The 24,367-nt window shown below is 40.6% G+C and overlaps 1 protein-coding gene and 1 pseudogene across 1 annotated transcript; both read right to left on the bottom strand.

Annotated features, from left to right (window-relative positions):
• Positions 1-232: 232 nt before the first annotated feature.
• On the bottom strand, positions 233-14,489 carry LOC147323319 (IgGFc-binding protein-like; annotated as a pseudogene).
• A 1,928-nt stretch (positions 14,490-16,417) lies between these two features.
• On the bottom strand, positions 16,418-23,012 carry LOC147323318 (alpha-tectorin-like). Its single transcript, XM_086304889.1, has 10 exons — positions 22,988-23,012; positions 22,124-22,524; positions 21,461-22,037; positions 20,778-21,361; positions 20,108-20,660; positions 19,417-20,015; positions 18,536-18,773; positions 18,167-18,363; positions 16,576-16,810; positions 16,418-16,455 (listed from the first exon to the last, which is right to left on the bottom strand). Exons 1-10 carry the CDS (start codon positions 23,010-23,012, stop codon positions 16,418-16,420), a joined length of 3,447 nt encoding a protein of 1,148 aa, XP_086161015.1.
• Positions 23,013-24,367: the final 1,355 nt, after the last annotated feature.

Below are 24,367 nucleotides of genomic sequence, written 5' to 3'. Positions count from 1 at the left end.
CTTATGTGGTTGCAATGCTACCAGGATTTAAAGATAGTTATGCAACACAGAGCGTGCCCGCTCCGACCGGCTTTAAAGGGTTAAGTAATGAATGCATGAACTAATTTTTTGGCGTCACTCTCAAATAGGATTTTTCTAATTAAAATGCAAGAAAGCCATTCTAATTATTTGTTTAATATTAGCACTGAAGGACACAACCTGGTCAAAAACAATGCAAACATTTCTCTTAGTGTTACTGGAGGCCACGGTAATCCCAGTCCGAGTGTGCATCTGGTTAGACATCATGTTTATAAGAGTTTTATAGCTGAGTACAATAATCGTATCTTTATCTGAATTTGAAGCAGAAAATTAAAGATCATCCATGTCTTTATGTCTTTAAGACATTCCTACAGTTTAGTCTCATGGTTTCATTGACAGAGCTGGAGATCATCTGCATAGCAGGGAAAATGTACACGATACCTTTGAAAGATACTGTGCAGGTGGTAGCATTGTAACAGCCCAGCTGGCCGTCTCTGATGGAGCACTGCTGTTCAGGAGTGCACGACGAGGCAGAACATCGCAGGTCATTTGGAGCGTGACATTCACATCTCTGGGAGCAACCATCTGTCCAGAAGGACTCGCCAGCCTGTGAACCACACCAAATCATAGCCAAATTGATACAACAAATACAGTTCTTAAAATACCATTTTGAAGGATTTTGTTTTCATTAATTGTAGGTGATTTAGTGCAGTAATTGCTAGATCACTGAAAACTGCAACTATTAATGTACTAAATATTGTGACAGAGCAACTACTCATATCTGTTGATCTTTCTCCCACAGAAAGGACAGATGCTAAATGCCACAATTTCAAGAAATTGTTCTGTTCTGATGTAGCTGTATAATCTTCAACTGATTGTTTTAATGCATTCATTTATTTAGGGACAGATTTTTTCCCACCCAAAATTCTGCAGTTTAAAGAGTTAGAGCATCATTCTGCTTGTATAGCTACATATTAATTATTTTCTTTTTAGTGGTGTAATATAAAACAGTCATAATAGCTATGCTGAATATATGATAGCAAATGAAGACCTTTTTTTGTGATCCTAAGATTTCAGTTATATGAAACTATAAACTGTAGTTTTGCATTTTGCAACCCCTATTATTTGCTATTTCATAGAAACTACCACATTTCCAGGTATTCATCATGCTTCCTGAAATTTTTCATTTGGTTTGGATTTTATTCGGTTATTAACATGGAACTAACATTTTTTCCATGTTGCAGCCCTGATTCCTGGTTATTAGACCTAAACTACCACATGTTTCCAGGTAACGTCAATTTGCATTTTGTAGCCTTGTTTCTTGGTTATTGAACAGAAACCAACATTGATTCCAGGTAAGATATCAGATTTAAACATAATATTTACGGTGATACTGTTGTCAAACAAAAAAGAATGTTGGTGAATGAGGCAGGATTCATTCCAGCATTATGGCAATATGGTAATGGTATCCCAAAACATTAAAACTTAAAATCATATTAGTATCTTGTTACCCTATTATTATGAGGTTAGTATATATAAAAATGTGTTTAATTGTTAGTAAATGTGACTATACTATTACTAATTGGGTTTTTTAAGCTCATGTACATACATTTGTATCCATATTATCACTTATAATTTATGGTCTGTTATTACATAGATTTAAATGTAATAGTACTCACTAGATCACTTGGTTATTACTCTGGAAATGAAGTGGCAATTATTTGCTATATATCTTGTTTTTATCTTCCTGTTTCTACCTTGTTACCTCAATATTACCACATTATTACTGAGCTATAATAGACTCTGTTGTTTCTTTAATATATATTTCTGAATTTTAAGCTTTGTCACAGTCCAAAACACTTCACGAAGCTTTCTAAATGTAAGAAGGGCAAGTCTGCTGATTCTGCTGATTTGAAGGGAATTACTTCAAAGAGTATTTACTATTGACTTTAATATGTCTTACATCATAGTAGAATCCATCATACTGGCAGCCACAGCTTTCCACTGGGACACACCTGGTCCCACTCTTGATGAAGCCTTCATCACAGAAACATCCCTCAGAGCAGAACTGCTCACAGGTTTCATCAATGTGACTGGAACAGGTGTGGCCACAGTCAGTACCGCACAGCTCATAATGGCTGTTGGCTGGACAGTCCAGTGCTTAATAAGTGAGAAACGTGACAAATGGCACTAGTCAGACATACCACTTTTAATGTAATACAGTGTGGATACAGTGAGTATTGTAAAATTGTTGGACTTTTTATTTCTGAAGTGGTTAGCAAATTTCTTGTACATTTAGATATAAATAAAATATAATGACATGTTGACTCACTGCAGGTGGTGTTCTCTCTCCAAGGATAGATTCGAACATTAGCAGACTGACAGGCACTGACATATGATTCAATGGCACTGCACAAGAGATCGTGGCCTTGATTTCCTGACAAACATACATCAAACACGCAGTCGTTGAAATATGGCGCCGGGTCCACCTCCTCGTGGCAGAAACTGAAGGGCCCATCAGCTGCCTGTATCACCTCACACTGATCTCTAGCAGGCTGTTCATTGGCACACTGTGGACAGGAGGAGCCACAGCCATCATTGCACGTGTAGTTGCCTGGCACCTTCCAGGCTCTCCCAAACTCATCTGGAGATGTGACTATCGTTCCAGATGGTGTGTGAAAGTCATCATTTGGATTTCCATTGAAATTTCCACAAAGTCCACATATTTTTTCTCTGTTGATGACAACAGTTAGCAATAGTCCTTGTGTTAGTTTCATAAGGATAAATTATTAGTAAATAAATTATTTATATAGCTGGGATTATCCTGTTTTTTAAAGCATGTCAAACAAAAATTACTTCAGCTTTGATGGGTGGGAATTGTACCTGTAATTTGGTGGTACGGAGATAAACACTGCACTATATCCATTATAGGTAACACTCAAGCCAAAATTAGTGCTGACAAGTATACGAGATCCTGTTGCATAGATAGACACATTACCTTCATTCAAGACAATAGGTAAATTTCTAGTTACTCCATTCACCTAGAAGAGATATGCAAAGAAAATCAGTGGGTAGTTTTTCTACTTTTTAATTGTTATTTTTTTCATTCACAGCAGTAAAAATATCCCTAAAATATATGTAGCTGCCATTTACTTCATACACCTGAAATTGTTCATAACAATCATCGAATGAGAACTATCACTAACTACTTACTTGTACCAAACCTCTTCTGTCCCTTGACATATGCACGTCGTAGCCCCAGACATTCACAAAAACTTCAGCTACTATTGAAAGTGGAAGCCCATTCAATGCCTCATTCTTAGCTTCCACGGAAAACTGATTGAGCTCATCAGTGGCATTACAGAGGGTCACCAGAACATAGCGGCAGGTTCCTTGGAAGTCATAGGCCTTACGATCAAAGGTGATGTAGTGAGGGTCTCCAGAGGCAGAGCAGGTGCCATGAAGGTTGGGATGGCAGCCAAACTCGCCCTCCACCACACGGCAGGACTCCTGGGGCCCACAGGAGTTGGGAGTACAGTGGACGTTCCCTGTAGTGCCGTTACAGGTACACAAGCTCTGACATTCTTCACCATCCCAGAACTGCTCACCACCTTGGTGATAGCGTCCTTGATGATAGCATCCACAAGATGTTGGTGGAACGCACTGGTCACCATTGAGGATAAAACCACTGTTACACTGACAGCCCTCCTGGCACACAGTATCACAGGTGAAGGGGAAAGAAAGGCTGGGGCAAGCAGAAGGACAAGAGGTTCCACAGAGTTCATAATGGCTGTTTGATGGGCAGGTTAGTGCTGGAGAAAAACAAACAGGTTAACATAAAAAAGCATTTTTAAACATTTGGAGATCATGGCTAGAATTAATTCAAAAACAGTTGAATGCTTACCACAGCCAGTTGCATTTCTCCATTGTCCTAAGGCAACACCCTTCTGTTGACACATTAGTGCATAATCTCGTAGGACACCACACAGAGTTGATGCTGGATTGTTAGAGCCCCCCATGATCTCCACACATACATCCACCTGCTGGCTCGGGTCAACCACAGACCAACAGGGTACAAATGGCCCATCTGGTGAGCTGAGAATGCCACAGTACTCAGTAGAATTGTAATTAGTTGTAGAATTTTGGTTCATGCTTTCCACGCAGTGAGCAGCCAGAGAGCCATCTCGCCAACTGTCTCCAAAGTCCTGAGAACTGTTGATCAGGACACCGTTGGGTGTATTGAAGTCATCATGTGGATGACCATTGTAATTACCACAGAGTCCACCCAGTGAACCATTGTAGACACCAGGAGCAGTGACACGGACAAAGTGAGGCCAGACTGTCTGCACAGTTACACCAAAGGAGGTGCGAATGATGACACTGTAAATGCTGCTGTGGAAGATCTGGATTCGGTTGGATGTAGTGCTGAAAGGTAGCCTGATCAGCTGACCGTTAACCTGCAGGATCATCCAGTTTTTTGCAGTTAACAAGACTTAAACAGTATTGTGTCCGTGTACACATAAATAAATATTAAAGGAAGAACATAATTTTAAGTAAGTGTTCCATTCACTTACCTTCACTTTACTGTTCCTTGCCATCTCAATAGATACGTGTATCCCCTCTGCTTCAAAATGCAGAATTCGTGCAAAACCATGCTGGCCTCTTGGCACTTTTTCTGCTGTCACCATGAAGTGTGGGTGACTGGACAGTCCCATAACTTTGGCAAGTGTCAATCGACACGCCCCAGGATATTGGTATGTCAGTCCATCAAATGTCTGATATGACCCTGGGCCTCTGATCCAGCATGTTTCATAGCTATTTGGTCTGCATCCTCTTTCTCCATCCTCCACCCTGCATGATTCAAGTGGGCCACAACCATGAGAGTGGCAAGTCATGGAGCCATAACTGCAGCTACAACGTCTCCCACAGTCTCCGTCTAGTATTACAGTTTGTCCAGAGCGGTAGTAACGGCCCTCAAAGCTGCAGCCACACTCAGCATGAGGGACGCAGACCCCACCACTGAGGATGTAGCCTGAATCACAGATGCAGCTTTCCTGGGGAGGTAGAGGGCAGTTATGGGTAGAGTTGGGATTAACACAGGTAGGTGGACATCCTGTGCCTTCAGACTCAAAGTGGCTGTTGGCTGGACATGGGATTTCTAGGCATAAGAGAACAACATCGATATTTACATCGGTGGAATTTTAATACAATAATATTTTGAAATAATGCAAAAAAAAAAAAAAAGTGATTAACATACCACAAAAGCCAGGTGTCCTCCAACTTGGTAGCCGAATACCACTTTGTTGACACTGACTTGCATACACACTTAGGGCTTGACAGAGAATAGGTCGGTACCCTCCTCCTACACACAGATCATACACACAACTGTCCACAAAGGACTGTGGAGGAAGTTGCTGATGGCAAGCCGTGAAAGGTCCAGAACTACTGCTGAGGATACCACAGTGGTCAGTGTTGCTGTACAATGCTGTCTCTTCTACAGTGCAAACAGCACAGTCCAGACCTCCGCACTGTGGCCCACAGCCAGGCTCATCATCCCCAGATGCTTGCCAGCTGTTAGCAAAAACCACATCAGAGCTCACAACCTCACCGTCACGAGTTTGAAAGTCATCTCTACGAATGCCATTGAAGTTTCCACAAAGACCGCATGTACCATTCTGGTAAGTGTAGGGCAAGCTGATCTGAACATGATGAATTGTGTCATAAGACACCACTAAACCAAAGTCAGTGCTGACAAACACAGAAAAACCTGACTCATAAACCTGCACGGTGCCATTGCTAAGGGAGAATGGAGTGAATGCAAAGTTCCCGTTAACCTGTAAAAAAACCAGCAAATATATCAAGTGAGAAAAGTATATCTGGTCATAAAGTGTAGAATTTATCCAGAATCAAAATGACCAACCTTAGCCTGACCATGGCGTCCTTTGACAAGCTCAATTGTGTCATTGTAGACATGCACTTTCACCAGTCGTGTCCAAGAGACTTGAGTACTGTCTCTGTGCTCATTTTTGCCTTCTACTCTGTAGTAGGGCCGTCCACTATTACATTGCTCAGAGAGAACATACGTGCAAGTGCCTTGAAAGTGAAACACTGTGTCATCAAAGGTGTAGTAATGGGGATCACCGCTTATGGTGCAGGTTCCTCTTGGCACTGTCTGACAGGAGAACTGGAAGGAAGCTGGCTTGCAGATCTGTGAAAAGGAGCACGGCTCATTGCGGCACTGCAAGCCTGTTGAGGTACATGTGCACTTCTGTGCACAGGTCCTGTCACTCCAGAATGAAGCACCCAGCTGCACTAATTCACCTTAAAAAGAATAAAAGGAAATGTCCCTTATGCCTTGTGTTAAATGTCCAGACATTTACATTCATAAAGCTTTAGGAAAAAACTTTCAAACCTTACATTTTTTTCATGTACTGTCAAATAACAGCAGGAATTGCCTCAAGGCACTTTATATTGTAAACTAAAGACCCTCAAATAACAGAGAGACCACTGCAACAATCCAACAATGCCTAACAGCAGTCTGAGATGTGCTCTGTTGGGAGGATACGGCACTATGATTTCATTAAGATAAGATGAGGCCTGATTGTTCAAGACCTATATGAGGAAAATAATTTTACATTTGAATCTGGCTTTAACAGGGAGCAAAAGAAGGGAAGCTAGGATAGGAGAAATATGTTCTTTCTTTTTAGTCCCTGTCCGTACTGCAGCATTTTGGATCAACTCAATGCTTTTCAGTGAGTTTTTGGGAAAATCTGATAATACAGACCGTTCTCACTCCCGAGGCGTAACATCCCGACGTTTTGTCACGTCCCATGGCGTTCCTGAGGAACGCGAAAGGTGACCTTCCGCGTTCTTATGGTACGCGCCGGGTTATGGATGAAATCAAGTGGAATGACGGTCCTGCGGTAATAGAGGTTCCAGCCCTGTATTCCAGCCCTAAACCTAACCTTATTCCTAACCCTAACCATAACGTTATTCCTAATCTTAACCAGTACTTTAATGGCATGAAATAGTGTTTTCCCAAGCGATGTTGAGAAAAAGAGCAAACATTTGTAGATTGAGACCAAACGGTTCTCATATTCCCTCATTTTTCCGATCTCGTCATTTAGGAACGTGTTGGGTGTCCAAAAACATAATATGTTGACAATTTGTCACCTAGCATAAAATGTTACACTTTGAGAGTGAGAACGTGTTGGATAATAACGAATCACAGTAGGCCAGACTTTAACCCTTTAAGACCTACCATAGAACCAAGTCTGCCAGAGCTTACTTTATATTTTTACATGCTGTAGTGCCATTTTTGGGAGCATTTCAATTTGATATACATCAATACAACCATTATAGCCCAAATTTTAATAATATGTCTGCATTAAGTGCATAGTAATTACATAAATTGCAAAAAAGTGCAATAAACTACAAAAAATAAATCGTTTTTGTTTTTTTAACATATATTTCTAGTTAGAGAAATTTAAGAGGCTTATCCCTCAAAACTTTAAATACAAAAAAGTTGCACAAAATAGTTTCCCACCACAGGAAATTTATTTTGAGTGTCTTTATAGTTTTATTTTTGAAATACACCAATTTTTATATACTGCAGGAAAAACGAAAATAAATATTATAGTGCAAATTTGCAAAAAAAACAGCATATGCATCAAAATAAACTATTTCCAGCAGTGCAATATGAGTCCTAAGCATCCCAGAAACGACACAGAAAGTCATAGAGTCAAACATAACTTTTAAAAACACCAGTATAGGCTCATAAGGCCCTGATGGTAAAAAACTACATTTCCGGAAAATGACATCACTTCCGGTTTTGGGCAGGACATGGCGGACATGCGATAGTTCACGCTGATGGATGTAGGAAGTGTTACAAACAGCTGATCGAATCAGCAAAGCGTGTTTCTGGAATATTATGTTTTTGTTGCTGCAAGTGCTTTTTATGCAGTTTTTGCAAAGCTATATGTGGAAGGAAACTGTGACTTAGGACAAGCTGGTGGCATAAGATGTAAGTACAACTCCTCCGGTTTCATATGCAAAAAAAATTATTGTGCTAGCTTATGTGGTTGCAATGCTACCAGGATTTAAAGATAGTTATGCAACACAGAGCGTGCCCGCTCCGACCGGCTTTAAAGGGTTAAGTAATGAATGCATGAACTAATTTTTTGGCGTCACTCTCAAATAGGATTTTTCTAATTAAAATGCAAGAAAGCCATTCTAATTATTTGTTTAATATGAGCACTGAAGGACACAACCTGGTCAAAAACAATGCAAACATTTCTCTTAGTGTTACTGGAGGCCACGGTAATCCCAGTCCGAGTGTGCATCTGGTTAGACATCATGTTTGTAAGAGTTTTATAGCTGAGTACAATAATCTTATCTTTATCTGAATTTGAAGCAGAAAATTAAAGATCATCCATGTCTTTATGTCTTTAAGACATTCCTACAGTTTAGTCTCATGGTTTCATTGACAGAGCTGGAGATCATCTGCATAGCAGGGAAAATGTACACGATACCTTTGAAAGATACTGTGCAGGTGGTAGCATTGTAACAGCCCAGCTGGCCGTCTCTGATGGAGCACTGCTGTTCAGGAGTGCACGACGAGGCAGAACATCGCAGGTCATTTGGAGCGTGACATTCACATCTCTGGGAGCAACCATCTGTCCAGAAGGACTCGCCAGCCTGTGAACCACACCACACCAAATCATAGCCAAATTGATACAACAAATACAGTTCTTAAAATACCATTTTGAAGGATTTTGTTTTCATTAATTGTAGGTGATTTAGTGCAGTAATTGCTAGATCACTGCAAACTGCAACTATTAATGTACTAAATATTGTGACAGAGCAACTACTCATATCTGTTGATCTTTCTCCCACAGAAAGGACAGATGCTAAATGCCACAATTTCAAGAAATTGTTCTGTTCTGATGTAGCTGTATAATCTTCAACTGATTGTTTTAATGCATTCATTTATTTAGGGACAGATTTTTTCCCCCCCAAAATTCTGCAGTTTAAAGAGTTAGAGCATCATTCTGCTTGTATAGCTACATATTAATTATTTTCTTTTTAGTGGTGTAATATAAAACAGTCATAATAGCTATGCTGAATATATGATAGCAAATGAAGACCTTTTTTTGTGATCCTAAGATTTCAGTTATATGAAACTATAAACTGTAGTTTTGCATTTTGCAACCCCTATTATTTGCTATTTCATAGAAACTACCACATTTCCAGGTATTCATCATGCTTCCTGAAATTTTTCATTTGGTTTGGATTTTATTCGGTTATTAACATGGAACTAACATTTTTTCCATGTTGCAGCCCTGATTCCTGGTTATTAGACCTAAACTACCACATGTTTCCAGGTAATGTCAGTTTGCATTTTGTAGCCTTGTTTCTTGGTTATTGAACAGAAACCAACATTGATTCCAGGTAAGATATCAGATTTAAACATAATATTTACGGTGATACTGTTGTCAAACAAAAAAGAATGTTGGTGAATGAGGCAGGATTCATTCCAGCATTATGGCAATATGGTAATGGTATCCCAAAACATTAAAACTTAAAATCATATTAGTATCTTGTTACCCTATTATTATGAGGTTAGTATATATAAAAATGTGTTTAATTGTTAGTAAATGTGACTATACTATTACTAATTGGGTTTTTTAAGCTCATGTACATACATTTGTATCCATATTATCACTTATAATTTATGGTCTGTTATTACATAGATTTAAATGTAATAGTACTCACTAGATCACTTGGTTATTACTCTGGAAATGAAGTGGCAATTATTTGCTATATATCTTGTTTTTATCTTCCTGTTTCTACCTTGTTACCTCAATATTACCACATTATTACTGAGCTATAATAGACTCTGTTGTTTCTTTAATATATATTTCTGAATTTTAAGCTTTGTCACAGTCCAAAACACTTCACGAAGCTTTCTAAATGTAAGAAGGGCAAGTCTGCTGATTCTGCTGATTTGAAGGGAATTACTTCAAAGAGTATTTACTATTGACTTTAATATGTCTTACATCATAGTAGAATCCATCATACTGGCAGCCACAGCTTTCCACTGGGACACACCTGGTCCCACTCTTGATGAAGCCTTCATCACAGAAACATCCCTCAGAGCAGAACTGCTCACAGGTTTCATCAATGTGACTGGAACAGGTGTGGCCACAGTCAGTACCGCACAGCTCATAATGGCTGTTGGCTGGACAGTCCAGTGCTTAATAAGTGAGAAACGTGACAAATGGCACTAGTCAGACATACCACTTTTAATGTAATACAGTGTGGATACAGTGAGTATTGTAAAATTGTTGGACTTTTTATTTCTGAAGTGGTTAGCAAATTTCTTGTACATTTAGATATAAATAAAATATAATGACATGTTGACTCACTGCAGGTGGTGTTCTCTCTCCAAGGATAGATTCGAACATTAGCAGACTGACAGGCACTGACATATGATTCAATGGCACTGCACAAGAGATCGTGGCCTTGATTTCCTGACAAACATACATCAAACACGCAGTCGTTGAAATATGGCGCCGGGTCCACCTCTTCGTGGCAGAAACTGAAGGGCCCATCAGCTGCCTGTATCACCTCACACTGATCTCTAGCAGGCTGTTCATTGGCACACTGTGGACAGGAGGAGCCACAGCCATCATTGCACGTGTAGTTGCCTGGCACCTTCCAGGCTCTCCCAAACTCATCTGGAGATGTGACTATCGTTCCAGATGGTGTGTGAAAGTCATCATTTGGATTTCCATTGAAATTTCCACAAAGTCCACATATTTTTTCTCTGTTGATGACAACAGTTAGCAATAGTCCTTGTGTTAGTTTCATAAGGATAAATTATTAGTAAATAAATTATTTATATAGCTGGGATTATCCTGTTTTTTAAAGCATGTCAAACAAAAATTACTTCAGCTTTGATGGGTGGGAATTGTACCTGTAATTTGGTGGTACAGAGATAAACACTGCACTATATCCATTATAGGTAACACTCAAGCCAAAATTAGTGCTGACAAGTATACGAGATCCTGTTGCATAGATAGACACATTACCTTCATTCAAGACAATAGGTAAATTTCTAGTTACTCCATTCACCTAGAAGAGATATGCAAAGAAAATCAGTGGGTAGTTTTTCTACTTTTTAATTGTTATTTTTTTCATTCACAGCAGTAAAAATATCCCTAAAATATATGTAGCTGCCATTTACTTCATACACCTGAAATTGTTCATAACAATCATCGAATGAGAACTATCACTAACTACTTACTTGTACCAAACCTCTTCTGTCCCTTGACATATGCACGTCGTAGCCCCAGACATTCACAAAAACTTCAGCTACTATTGAAAGTGGAAGCCCATTCAATGCCTCATTCTTAGCTTCCACGGAAAACTGATTGAGCTCATCAGTGGCATTACAGAGGGTCACCAGAACATAGCGGCAGGTTCCTTGGAAGTCATAGGCCTTACGATCAAAGGTGATGTAGTGAGGGTCTCCAGAGGCAGAGCAGGTGCCATGAAGGTTGGGATGGCAGCCAAACTCGCCCTCCACCACACGGCAGGACTCCTGGGGCCCACAGGAGTTGGGAGTACAGTGGACGTTCCCTGTAGTGCCGTTACAGGTACACAAGCTCTGACATTCTTCACCATCCCAGAACTGCTCACCACCTTGGTGATAGCGTCCTTGATGATAGCATCCACAAGATGTTGGTGGAACGCACTGGTCACCATTGAGGATAAAACCACTGTTACACTGACAGCCCTCCTGGCACACAGTATCACAGGTGAAGGGGAAAGAAAGGCTGGGGCAAGCAGAAGGACAAGAGGTTCCACAGAGTTCATAATGGCTGTTTGATGGGCAGGTTAGTGCTGGAGAAAAACAAACAGGTTAACATAAAAAAGCATTTTTAAACATTTGGAGATCATGGCTAGAATTAATTCAAAAACAGTTGAATGCTTACCACAGCCAGTTGCATTTCTCCATTGTCCTAAGGCAACACCCTTCTGTTGACACATTAGTGCATAATCTCGTAGGACACCACACAGAGTTGATGCTGGATTGTTAGAGCCCCCCATGATCTCCACACATACATCCACCTGCTGGCTCGGGTCAACCACAGACCAACAGGGTACAAATGGCCCATCTGGTGAGCTGAGAATGCCACAGTACTCAGTAGAATTGTAATTAGTTGTAGAATTTTGGTTCATGCTTTCCACGCAGTGAGCAGCCAGAGAGCCATCTCGCCAACTGTCTCCAAAGTCCTGAGAACTGTTGATCAGGACACCGTTGGGTGTATTGAAGTCATCATGTGGATGACCATTGTAATTACCACAGAGTCCACCCAGTGAACCATTGTAGACACCAGGAGCAGTGACACGGACAAAGTGAGGCCAGACTGTCTGCACAGTTACACCAAAGGAGGTGCGAATGATGACACTGTAAATGCTGCTGTGGAAGATCTGGATTCGGTTGGATGTAGTGCTGAAAGGTAGCCTGATCAGCTGACCGTTAACCTGCAGGATCATCCAGTTTTTTGCAGTTAACAAGACTTAAACAGTATTGTGTCCGTGTACACATAAATAAATATTAAAGGAAGAACATAATTTTAAGTAAGTGTTCCATTCACTTACCTTCACTTTACTGTTCCTTGCCATCTCAATAGATACGTGTATCCCCTCTGCTTCAAAATGCAGAATTCGTGCAAAACCATGCTGGCCTCTTGGCACTTTTTCTGCTGTCACCATGAAGTGTGGGTGACTGGACAGTCCCATAACTTTGGCAAGTGTCAATCGACACGCCCCAGGATATTGGTATGTCAGTCCATCAAATGTCTGATATGACCCTGGGCCTCTGATCCAGCATGTTTCATAGCTATTTGGTCTGCATCCTCTTTCTCCATCCTCCACCCTGCATGATTCAAGTGGGCCACAACCATGAGAGTGGCAAGTCATGGAGCCATAACTGCAGCTACAACGTCTCCCACAGTCTCCGTCTAGTATTACAGTTTGTCCAGAGCGGTAGTAACGGCCCTCAAAGCTGCAGCCACACTCAGCATGAGGGACGCAGACCCCACCACTGAGGATGTAGCCTGAATCACAGATGCAGCTTTCCTGGGGAGGTAGAGGGCAGTTATGGGTAGAGTTGGGATTAACACAGGTAGGTGGACATCCTGTGCCTTCAGACTCAAAGTGGCTGTTGGCTGGACATGGGATTTCTAGGCATAAGAGAACAACATCGATATTTACATCGGTGGAATTTTAATACAATAATATTTTGAAATAATGCAAAAAAAAAAAAAAAGTGATTAACATACCACAAAAGCCAGGTGTCCTCCAACTTGGTAGCCGAATACCACTTTGTTGACACTGACTTGCATACACACTTAGGGCTTGACAGAGAATAGGTCGGTACCCTCCTCCTACACACAGATCATACACACAACTGTCCACAAAGGACTGTGGAGGAAGTTGCTGATGGCAAGCCGTGAAAGGTCCAGAACTACTGCTGAGGATACCACAGTGGTCAGTGTTGCTGTACAATGCTGTCTCTTCTACAGTGCAAACAGCACAGTCCAGACCTCCGCACTGTGGCCCACAGCCAGGCTCATCATCCCCAGATGCTTGCCAGCTGTTAGCAAAAACCACATCAGAGCTCACAACCTCACCGTCACGAGTTTGAAAGTCATCTCTACGAATGCCATTGAAGTTTCCACAAAGACCGCATGTACCATTCTGGTAAGTGTAGGGCAAGCTGATCTGAACATGATGAATTGTGTCATAAGACACCACTAAACCAAAGTCAGTGCTGACAAACACAGAAAAACCTGACTCATAAACCTGCACGGTGCCATTGCTAAGGGAGAATGGAGTGAATGCAAAGTTCCCGTTAACCTGTAAAAAAACCAGCAAATATATCAAGTGAGAAAAGTATATCTGGTCATAAAGTGTAGAATTTATCCAGAATCAAAATGACCAACCTTAGCCTGACCATGGCGTCCTTTGACAAGCTCAATTGTGTCATTGTAGACATGCACTTTCACCAGTCGTGTCCAAGAGACTTGAGTACTGTCTCTGTGCTCATTTTTGCCTTCTACTCTGTAGTAGGGCCGTCCACTATTACATTGCTCAGAGAGAACATACGTGCAAGTGCCTTGAAAGTGAAACACTGTGTCATCAAAGGTGTAGTAATGGGGATCACCGCTTATGGTGCAGGTTCCTCTTGGCACTGTCTGACAGGAGAACTGGAAGGAAGCTGGCTTGCAGATCTGTGAAAAGGAGCACGGCTCATTGCGGCACTGCAAGCCTGTTGAGGTACATGTGCACTTCTGTGCACAGGTCCTGTCACTCCAGAATGAAGCACCCAGCTGCACTAATTCACCTTAAAAAGAATAAAAGGAAATGTCCCTTATGCCTTGTGTTAAATGTCCAGACATTTACATTCATAAAGCTTTAGGAAAAAACTTTCAAACCTTACATTTTTTTCATGTACTGTCAAATAACAGCAGGAATTGCCTCAAGGCACTTTATATTGTAAACTAAAGACCCTCAAATAACAGAGAGACCACTGCAACAATCCAACAATGCCTAACAGCAGTCTGAGATGTGCTCTGTTGGGAGGATACGGCACTATGATTTCATTAAGATAAGATGAGGCCTGATTGTTCAAGACCTATATGAGGAAAATAATTTTACATTTGAATCTGGCTTTAACAGGGAGCAAAAGAAGGGAAGCTAGGATAGGAGAAATATGTTCTTTCTTTTTAGTCCCTGTCCGTACTGCAGCATTTTGGATCAACTCAATGCTTTTCAGTGAGTTTTTGGGAAAATCTGATAATACAGACCGTTCTCACTCCCGAGGCGTAACATCCCGACGTTTTGTCACGTCCCATGGCGTTCCTGAGGAACGCGAAAGGTGACCTTCCGCGTTCTTATGGTACGCGCCGGGTTATGGATGAAATCAAGTGGAATGACGGTCCTGCGGTAATAGAGGTTCCAGCCCTGTATTCCAGCCCTAAACCTAACCTTATTCCTAACCCTAACCATAACGTTATTCCTAATCTTAACCAGTACTTTAATGGCATGAAATAGTGTTTTCCCAAGCGATGTTGAGAAAAAGAGCAAACATTTGTAGATTGAGACCAAACGGTTCTCATATTCCCTCATTTTTCCGATCTCGTCATTTAGGAACGTGTTGGGTGTCCAAAAACATAATATGTTGACAATTTGTCACCTAGCATAAAATGTTACACTTTGAGAGTGAGAACGTGTTGGATAATAACGAATCACAGTAGGCCAGACTTTAACCCTTTAAGACCTACCATAGAACCAAGTCTGCCAGAGCTTACTTTATATTTTTACATGCTGTAGTGCCATTTTTGGGAGCATTTCAATTTGATATACATCAATACAACCATTATAGCCCAAATTTTAATAATATGTCTGCATTAAGTGCATAGTAATTACATAAATTGCAAAAAAGTGCAATAAACTACAAAAAATAAATCGTTTTTGTTTTTTTAACATATATTTCTAGTTAGAGAAATTTAAGAGGCTTATCCCTCAAAACTTTAAATACAAAAAAGTTGCACAAAATAGTTTCCCACCACAGGAAATTTATTTTGAGTGTCTTTATAGTTTTATTTTTGAAATACACCAATTTTTATATACTGCAGGAAAAACGAAAATAAATATTATAGTGCAAATTTGCAAAAAAAACAGCATATGCATCAAAATAAACTATTTCCAGCAGTGCAATATGAGTCCTAAGCATCCCAGAAACGACACAGAAAGTCATAGAGTCAAACATAACTTTTAAAAACACCAGTGTAGGCTCATGAGGCCCTGATGGTAAAAAACTACATTTCCGGAAAATGACATCACTTCCGGTTTTGGGCAGGACATGGCGGACATGCGATAGTTCACGCTGATGGATGTAGGAAGTGTTACAAACAGCTGATCGAATCAGCAAAGCGTGTTTCTGGAATATTATGTTTTTGTTGCTGCAAGTGCTTTTTATGCAGTTTTTGCAAAGCTATATGTGGAAGGAAACTGTGACTTAGGACAAGCTGGTGGCATAAGATGTAAGTACAACTCCTCCGGTTTCATATGCAAAAAAAATTATTGTGCTAGCTTATGTGGTTGCAATGCTACCAGGATTTAAAGATAGTTATGCAACACAGAGCGTGCCCGCTCCGACCGGCTTTAAAGGGTTAAGTAATGAATGCATGAACTAATTTTTTGGCGTCACTCTCAAATAGGATTTTTCTAATTAAAATGCAAGAAAGCCATTCTAATTATTTGTTTAATATTAGCACTGAAGGACACAACCTGGTCAAAAACAATGCAAACATTTCTCTTAGTGTTACTGGAGGCCACGGTAATCCCAGTCCGAGTGTGCATCTGGTTAGACATCATGTTTATAAGAGTTTTATAGCTGAGTACAATAATCGTATCTTTATCTGAATTTGAAGCAGAAAATTAAAGATCATCCATGTCTTTATGTCTTTAAGACATTCCTACAGTTTAGTCTCATGGTTTCATTGACAGAGCTGGAGATCATCTGCATAGCAGGGAAAATGTACACGATACCTTTGAAAGATACTGTGCAGGTGGTAGCATTGTAACAGCCCAGCTGGCCGTCTCTGATGGAGCACTGCTGTTCAGGAGTGCACGACGAGGCAGAACATCGCAGGTCATTTGGAGCGTGACATTCACATCTCTGGGAGCAACCATCTGTCCAGAAGGACTCGCCAGCCTGTGAACCACACCAAATCATAGCCAAATTGATACAACAAATACAGTTCTTAAAATACCATTTTGAAGGATTTTGTTTTCATTAATTGTAGGTGATTTAGTGCAGTAATTGCTAGATCACTGAAAACTGCAACTATTAATGTACTAAATATTGTGACAGAGCAACTACTCATATCTGTTGATCTTTCTCCCACAGAAAGGACAGATGCTAAATGCCACAATTTCAAGAAATTGTTCTGTTCTGATGTAGCTGTATAATCTTCAACTGATTGTTTTAATGCATTCATTTATTTAGGGACAGATTTTTTCCCACCCAAAATTCTGCAGTTTAAAGAGTTAGAGCATCATTCTGCTTGTATAGCTACATATTAATTATTTTCTTTTTAGTGGTGTAATATAAAACAGTCATAATAGCTATGCTGAATATATGATAGCAAATGAAGACCTTTTTTTGTGATCCTAAGATTTCAGTTATATGAAACTATAAACTGTAGTTTTGCATTTTGCAACCCCTATTATTTGCTATTTCATAGAAACTACCACATTTCCAGGTATTCATCATGCTTCCTGAAATTTTTCATTTGGTTTGGATTTTATTCGGTTATTAACATGGAACTAACATTTTTTCCATGTTGCAGCCCTGATTCCTGGTTATTAGACCTAAACTACCACATGTTTCCAGGTAACGTCAATTTGCATTTTGTAGCCTTGTTTCTTGGTTATTGAACAGAAACCAACATTGATTCCAGGTAAGATATCAGATTTAAACATAATATTTACGGTGATACTGTTGTCAAACAAAAAAGAATGTTGGTGAATGAGGCAGGATTCATTCCAGCATTATGGCAATATGGTAATGGTATCCCAAAACATTAAAACTTAAAATCATATTAGTATCTTGTTACCCTATTATTATGAGGTTAGTATATATAAAAATGTGTTTAATTGTTAGTAAATGTGACTATACTATTACTAATTGGGTTTTTTAAGCTCATGTACATACATTTGTATCCATATTATCACTTATAATTTATGGTCTGTTATTACATAGATTTAAATGTAATAGTACTCACTAGATCACTTGGTTATTCCTCTGGAAATGAAGTGGCAATTATTTGCTATATATCTTGTTTTTATCTTCCTGTTTCTACCTTGTTACCTCAATATTACCACATTATTACTGAGCTATAATAGACTCTGTTGTTTCTTTAATATATATTTCTGAATTTTAAGCTTTGTCACAGTCCAAAACACTTCACGAAGCTTTCTAAATGTAAGAAGGGCAAGTCTGCTGATTCTGCTGATTTGAAGGGAATTACTTCAAAGAGTATTTACTATTGACTTTAATATGTCTTACATCATAGTAGAATCCGTCATACTGGCAGCCACAGCTTTCCACTGGGACACACCTGGTCCCACTCTTGATGAAGCCTTCATCACAGAAACATCCCTCAGAGCAGAACTGCTCACAGGTTTCATCAATGTGACTGGAACAGGTGTGGCCACAGTCAGTACCGCACAGCTCATAATGGCTGTTGGCTGGACAGTCCAGTGCTTAATAAGTGAGAAACGTGACAAATGGCACTAGTCAGACATACCACTTTTAATGTAATACAGTGTGGATACAGTGAGTATTGTAAAATTGTTGGACTTTTTATTTCTGAAGTGGTTAGCAAATTTCTTGTACATTTAGATATAAATAAAATATAATGACATGTTGACTCACTGCAGGTGGTGTTCTCTCTCCAAGGATAGATTCGAACATTAGCAGACTGACAGGCACTGACATATGATTCAATGGCACTGCACAAGAGATCGTGGCCTTGATTTCCTGACAAACATACATCAAACACGCAGTCGTTGAAATATGGCGCCGGGTCCACCTCCTCGTGGCAGAAACTGAAGGGCCCATCAGCTGCCTGTATCACCTCACACTGATCTCTAGCAGGCTGTTCATTGGCACACTGTGGACAGGAGGAGCCACAGCCATCATTGCACGTGTAGTTGCCTGGCACCTTCCAGGCTCTCCCAAACTCATCTGGAGATGTGACTATCGTTCCAGATGGTGTGTGAAAGTCATCATTTGGATTTCCATTGAAATTTCCACAAAGTCCACATATTTTTTCTCTGTTGATGACAACAGTTAGCAATAGTCCTTGTGTTAGTTTCATAAGGATAAATTATTAGTAAATAAATTATTTATATAGCTGGGATTATCCTGTTTTTTAAAGCATGTCAAACAAAAATTACTTCAGCTTTGATGGGTGGGAATTGTACCTGTAATTTGGTGGTACGGAGATAAACACTGCACTATATCCATTATAGGTAACACTCAAGCCAAAATTAGTGCTGACAAGTATACGAGATCCTGTTGCATAGATAGACACATTACCTTCATTCAAGACAATAGGTAAATTTCTAGTTACTCCATTCACCTAGAAGAGATATGCAAAGAAAATCAGTGGGTAGTTTTTCTACTTTTTAATTGTTATTTTTTTCATTCACAGCAGTAAAAATATCCCTAAAATATATGTAGCTGCCATTTACTTCATACACCTGAAATTGTTCATAACAATCATCGAATGAGAACTATCACTAACTACTTACTTGTACCAAACCTCTTCTGTCCCTTGACATATGCACGTTGTAGCCCCAGACATTCACAAAAACTTCAGCTACTATTGAAAGTGGAAGCCCATTCAATGCCTCATTCTTAGCTTCCACGGAAAACTGATTGAGCTCATCAGTGGCATTACAGAGGGTCACCAGAACATAGCGGCAGGTTCCTTGGAAGTCATAGGCCTTACGATCAAAGGTGATGTAGTGAGGGTCTCCAGAGGCAGAGCAGGTGCCATGAAGGTTGGGATGGCAGCCAAACTCGCCCTCCACCACACGGCAGGACTCCTGGGGCCCACAGGAGTTGGGAGTACAGTGGACGTTCCCTGTAGTGCCGTTACAGGTACACAAGCTCTGACATTCTTCACCATCCCAGAACTGCTCACCACCTTGGTGATAGCGTCCTTGATGATAGCATCCACAAGATGTTGGTGGAACGCACTGGTCACCATTGAGGATAAAACCACTGTTACACTGACAGCCCTCCTGGCACACAGTATCACAGGTGAAGGGGAAAGAAAGGCTGGGGCAAGCAGAAGGACAAGAGGTTCCACAGAGTTCATAATGGCTGTTTGATGGGCAGGTTAGTGCTGGAGAAAAACAAACAGGTTAACATAAAAAAGCATTTTTAAACATTTGGAGATCATGGCTAGAATTAATTCAAAAACAGTTGAATGCTTACCACAGCCAGTTGCATTTCTCCATTGTCCTAAGGCAACACCCTTCTGTTGACACATTAGTGCATAATCTCGTAGGACACCACACAGAGTTGATGCTGGATTGTTAGAGCCCCCCATGATCTCCACACATACATCCACCTGCTGGCTCGGGTCAACCACAGACCAACAGGGTACAAATGGCCCATCTGGTGAGCTGAGAATGCCACAGTACTCAGTAGAATTGTAATTAGTTGTAGAATTTTGGTTCATGCTTTCCACGCAGTGAGCAGCCAGAGAGCCATCTCGCCAACTGTCTCCAAAGTCCTGAGAACTGTTGATCAGGACACCGTTGGGTGTATTGAAGTCATCATGTGGATGACCATTGTAATTACCACAGAGTCCACCCAGTGAACCATTGTAGACACCAGGAGCAGTGACACGGACAAAGTGAGGCCAGACTGTCTGCACAGTTACACCAAAGGAGGTGCGAATGATGACACTGTAAATGCTGCTGTGGAAGATCTGGATTCGGTTGGATGTAGTGCTGAAAGGTAGCCTGATCAGCTGACCGTTAACCTGCAGGATCATCCAGTTTTTTGCAGTTAACAAGACTTAAACAGTATTGTGTCCGTGTACACATAAATAAATATTAAAGGAAGAACATAATTTTAAGTAAGTGTTCCATTCACTTACCTTCACTTTACTGTTCCTTGCCATCTCAATAGATACGTGTATCCCCTCTGCTTCAAAATGCAGAATTCGTGCAAAACCATGCTGGCCTCTTGGCACTTTTTCTGCTGTCACCATGAAGTGTGGGTGACTGGACAGTCCCATAACTTTGGCAAGTGTCAATCGACACGCCCCAGGATATTGGTATGTCAGTCCATCAAATGTCTGATATGACCCTGGGCCTCTGATCCAGCATGTTTCATAGCTATTTGGTCTGCATCCTCTTTCTCCATCCTCCACCCTGCATGATTCAAGTGGGCCACAACCATGAGAGTGGCAAGTCATGGAGCCATAACTGCAGCTACAACGTCTCCCACAGTCTCCGTCTAGTATTACAGTTTGTCCAGAGCGGTAGTAACGGCCCTCAAAGCTGCAGCCACACTCAGCATGAGGGACGCAGACCCCACCACTGAGGATGTAGCCTGAATCACAGATGCAGCTTTCCTGGGGAGGTAGAGGGCAGTTATGGGTAGAGTTGGGATTAACACAGGTAGGTGGACATCCTGTGCCTTCAGACTCAAAGTGGCTGTTGGCTGGACATGGGATTTCTAGGCATAAGAGAACAACATCGATATTTACATCGGTGGAATTTTAATACAATAATATTTTGAAATAATGCAAAAAAAAAAAAAAAGTGATTAACATACCACAAAAGCCAGGTGTCCTCCAACTTGGTAGCCGAATACCACTTTGTTGACACTGACTTGCATACACACTTAGGGCTTGACAGAGAATAGGTCGGTACCCTCCTCCTACACACAGATCATACACACAACTGTCCACAAAGGACTGTGGAGGAAGTTGCTGATGGCAAGCCGTGAAAGGTCCAGAACTACTGCTGAGGATACCACAGTGGTCAGTGTTGCTGTACAATGCTGTCTCTTCTACAGTGCAAACAGCACAGTCCAGACCTCCGCACTGTGGCCCACAGCCAGGCTCATCATCCCCAGATGCTTGCCAGCTGTTAGCAAAAACCACATCAGAGCTCACAACCTCACCGTCACGAGTTTGAAAGTCATCTCTACGAATGCCATTGAAGTTTCCACAAAGACCGCATGTACCATTCTGGTAAGTGTAGGGCAAGCTGATCTGAACATGATGAATTGTGTCATAAGACACCACTAAACCAAAGTCAGTGCTGACAAACACAGAAAAACCTGACTCATAAACCTGCACGGTGCCATTGCTAAGGGAGAATGGAGTGAATGCAAAGTTCCCGTTAACCTGTAAAAAAACCAGCAAATATATCAAGTGAGAAAAGTATATCTGGTCATAAAGTGTAGAATTTATCCAGAATCAAAATGACCAACCTTAGCCTGACCATGGCGTCCTTTGACAAGCTCAATTGTGTCATTGTAGACATGCACTTTCACCAGTCGTGTCCAAGAGACTTGAGTACTGTCTCTGTGCTCATTTTTGCCTTCTACTCTGTAGTAGGGCCGTCCACTATTACATTGCTCAGAGAGAACATACGTGCAAGTGCCTTGAAAGTGAAACACTGTGTCATCAAAGGTGTAGTAATGGGGATCACCGCTTATGGTGCAGGTTCCTCTTGGCACTGTCTGACAGGAGAACTGGAAGGAAGCTGGCTTGCAGATCTGTGAAAAGGAGCACGGCTCATTGCGGCACTGCAAGCCTGTTGAGGTACATGTGCACTTCTGTGCACAGGTCCTGTCACTCCAGAATGAAGCACCCAGCTGCACTAATTCACCTTAAAAAGAATAAAAGGAAATGTCCCTTATGCCTTGTGTTAAATGTCCAGACATTTACATTCATAAAGCTTTAGGAAAAAACTTTCAAACCTTACATTTTTTTCATGTACTGTCAAATAACAGCAGGAATTGCCTCAAGGCACTTTATATTGTAAACTAAAGACCCTCAAATAACAGAGAGACCACTGCAACAATCCAACAATGCCTAACAGCAGTCTGAGATGTGCTCTGTTGGGAGGATACGGCACTATGATTTCATTAAGATAAGATGAGGCCTGATTGTTCAAGACCTATATGAGGAAAATAATTTTACATTTGAATCTGGCTTTAACAGGGAGCAAAAGAAGGGAAGCTAGGATAGGAGAAATATGTTCTTTCTTTTTAGTCCCTGTCCGTACTGCAGCATTTTGGATCAACTCAATGCTTTTCAGTGAGTTTTTGGGAAAATCTGATAATACAGACCGTTCTCACTCCCGAGGCGTAACATCCCGACGTTTTGTCACGTCCCATGGCGTTCCTGAGGAACGCGAAAGGTGACCTTCCGCGTTCTTATGGTACGCGCCGGGTTATGGATGAAATCAAGTGGAATGACGGTCCTGCGGTAATAGAGGTTCCAGCCCTGTATTCCAGCCCTAAACCTAACCTTATTCCTAACCCTAACCATAACGTTATTCCTAATCTTAACCAGTACTTTAATGGCATGAAATAGTGTTTTCCCAAGCGATGTTGAGAAAAAGAGCAAACATTTGTAGATTGAGACCAAACGGTTCTCATATTCCCTCATTTTTCCGATCTCGTCATTTAGGAACGTGTTGGGTGTCCAAAAACATAATATGTTGACAATTTGTCACCTAGCATAAAATGTTACACTTTGAGAGTGAGAACGTGTTGGATAATAACGAATCACAGTAGGCCAGACTTTAACCCTTTAAGACCTACCATAGAACCAAGTCTGCCAGAGCTTACTTTATATTTTTACATGCTGTAGTGCCATTTTTGGGAGCATTTCAATTTGATATACATCAATACAACCATTATAGCCCAAATTTTAATAATATGTCTGCATTAAGTGCATAGTAATTACATAAATTGCAAAAAAGTGCAATAAACTACAAAAAATAAATCGTTTTTGTTTTTTTAACATATATTTCTAGTTAGAGAAATTTAAGAGGCTTATCCCTCAAAACTTTAAATACAAAAAAGTTGCACAAAATAGTTTCCCACCACAGGAAATTTATTTTGAGTGTCTTTATAGTTTTATTTTTGAAATACACCAATTTTTATATACTGCAGGAAAAACGAAAATAAATATTATAGTGCAAATTTGCAAAAAAAACAGCATATGCATCAAAATAAACTATTTCCAGCAGTGCAATATGAGTCCTAAGCATCCCAGAAACGACACAGAAAGTCATAGAGTCAAACATAACTTTTAAAAACACCAGTATAGGCTCATAAGGCCCTGATGGTAAAAAACTACATTTCCGGAAAATGACATCACTTCCGGTTTTGGGCAGGACATGGCGGACATGCGATAGTTCACGCTGATGGATGTAGGAAGTGTTACAAACAGCTGATCGAATCAGCAAAGCGTGTTTCTGGAATATTATGTTTTTGTTGCTGCAAGTGCTTTTTATGCAGTTTTTGCAAAGCTATATGTGGAAGGAAACTGTGACTTAGGACAAGCTGGTGGCATAAGATGTAAGTACAACTCCTCCGGTTTCATATGCAAAAAAAATTATTGTGCTAGCTTATGTGGTTGCAATGCTACCAGGATTTAAAGATAGTTATGCAACACAGAGCGTGCCCGCTCCGACCGGCTTTAAAGGGTTAAGTAATGAA

The sequence above is a fragment of the Aulonocara sp. 'chitande type north' Nkhata Bay genome, linkage group LG8 (assembly GCF_057382095.1).
Source record: "Aulonocara sp. 'chitande type north' Nkhata Bay isolate Kocher_YH1m ecotype deep benthic linkage group LG8, A_spYH_male_GT1.1, whole genome shotgun sequence".
In the NCBI taxonomy this organism is placed as follows: Eukaryota; Metazoa; Chordata; class Actinopteri; order Cichliformes; family Cichlidae; genus Aulonocara; species Aulonocara sp. 'chitande type north' Nkhata Bay.
The sequence above is the reverse complement of the archived record's forward strand: the minus strand, read 5'-3'. Positions and strand labels throughout refer to the sequence as shown.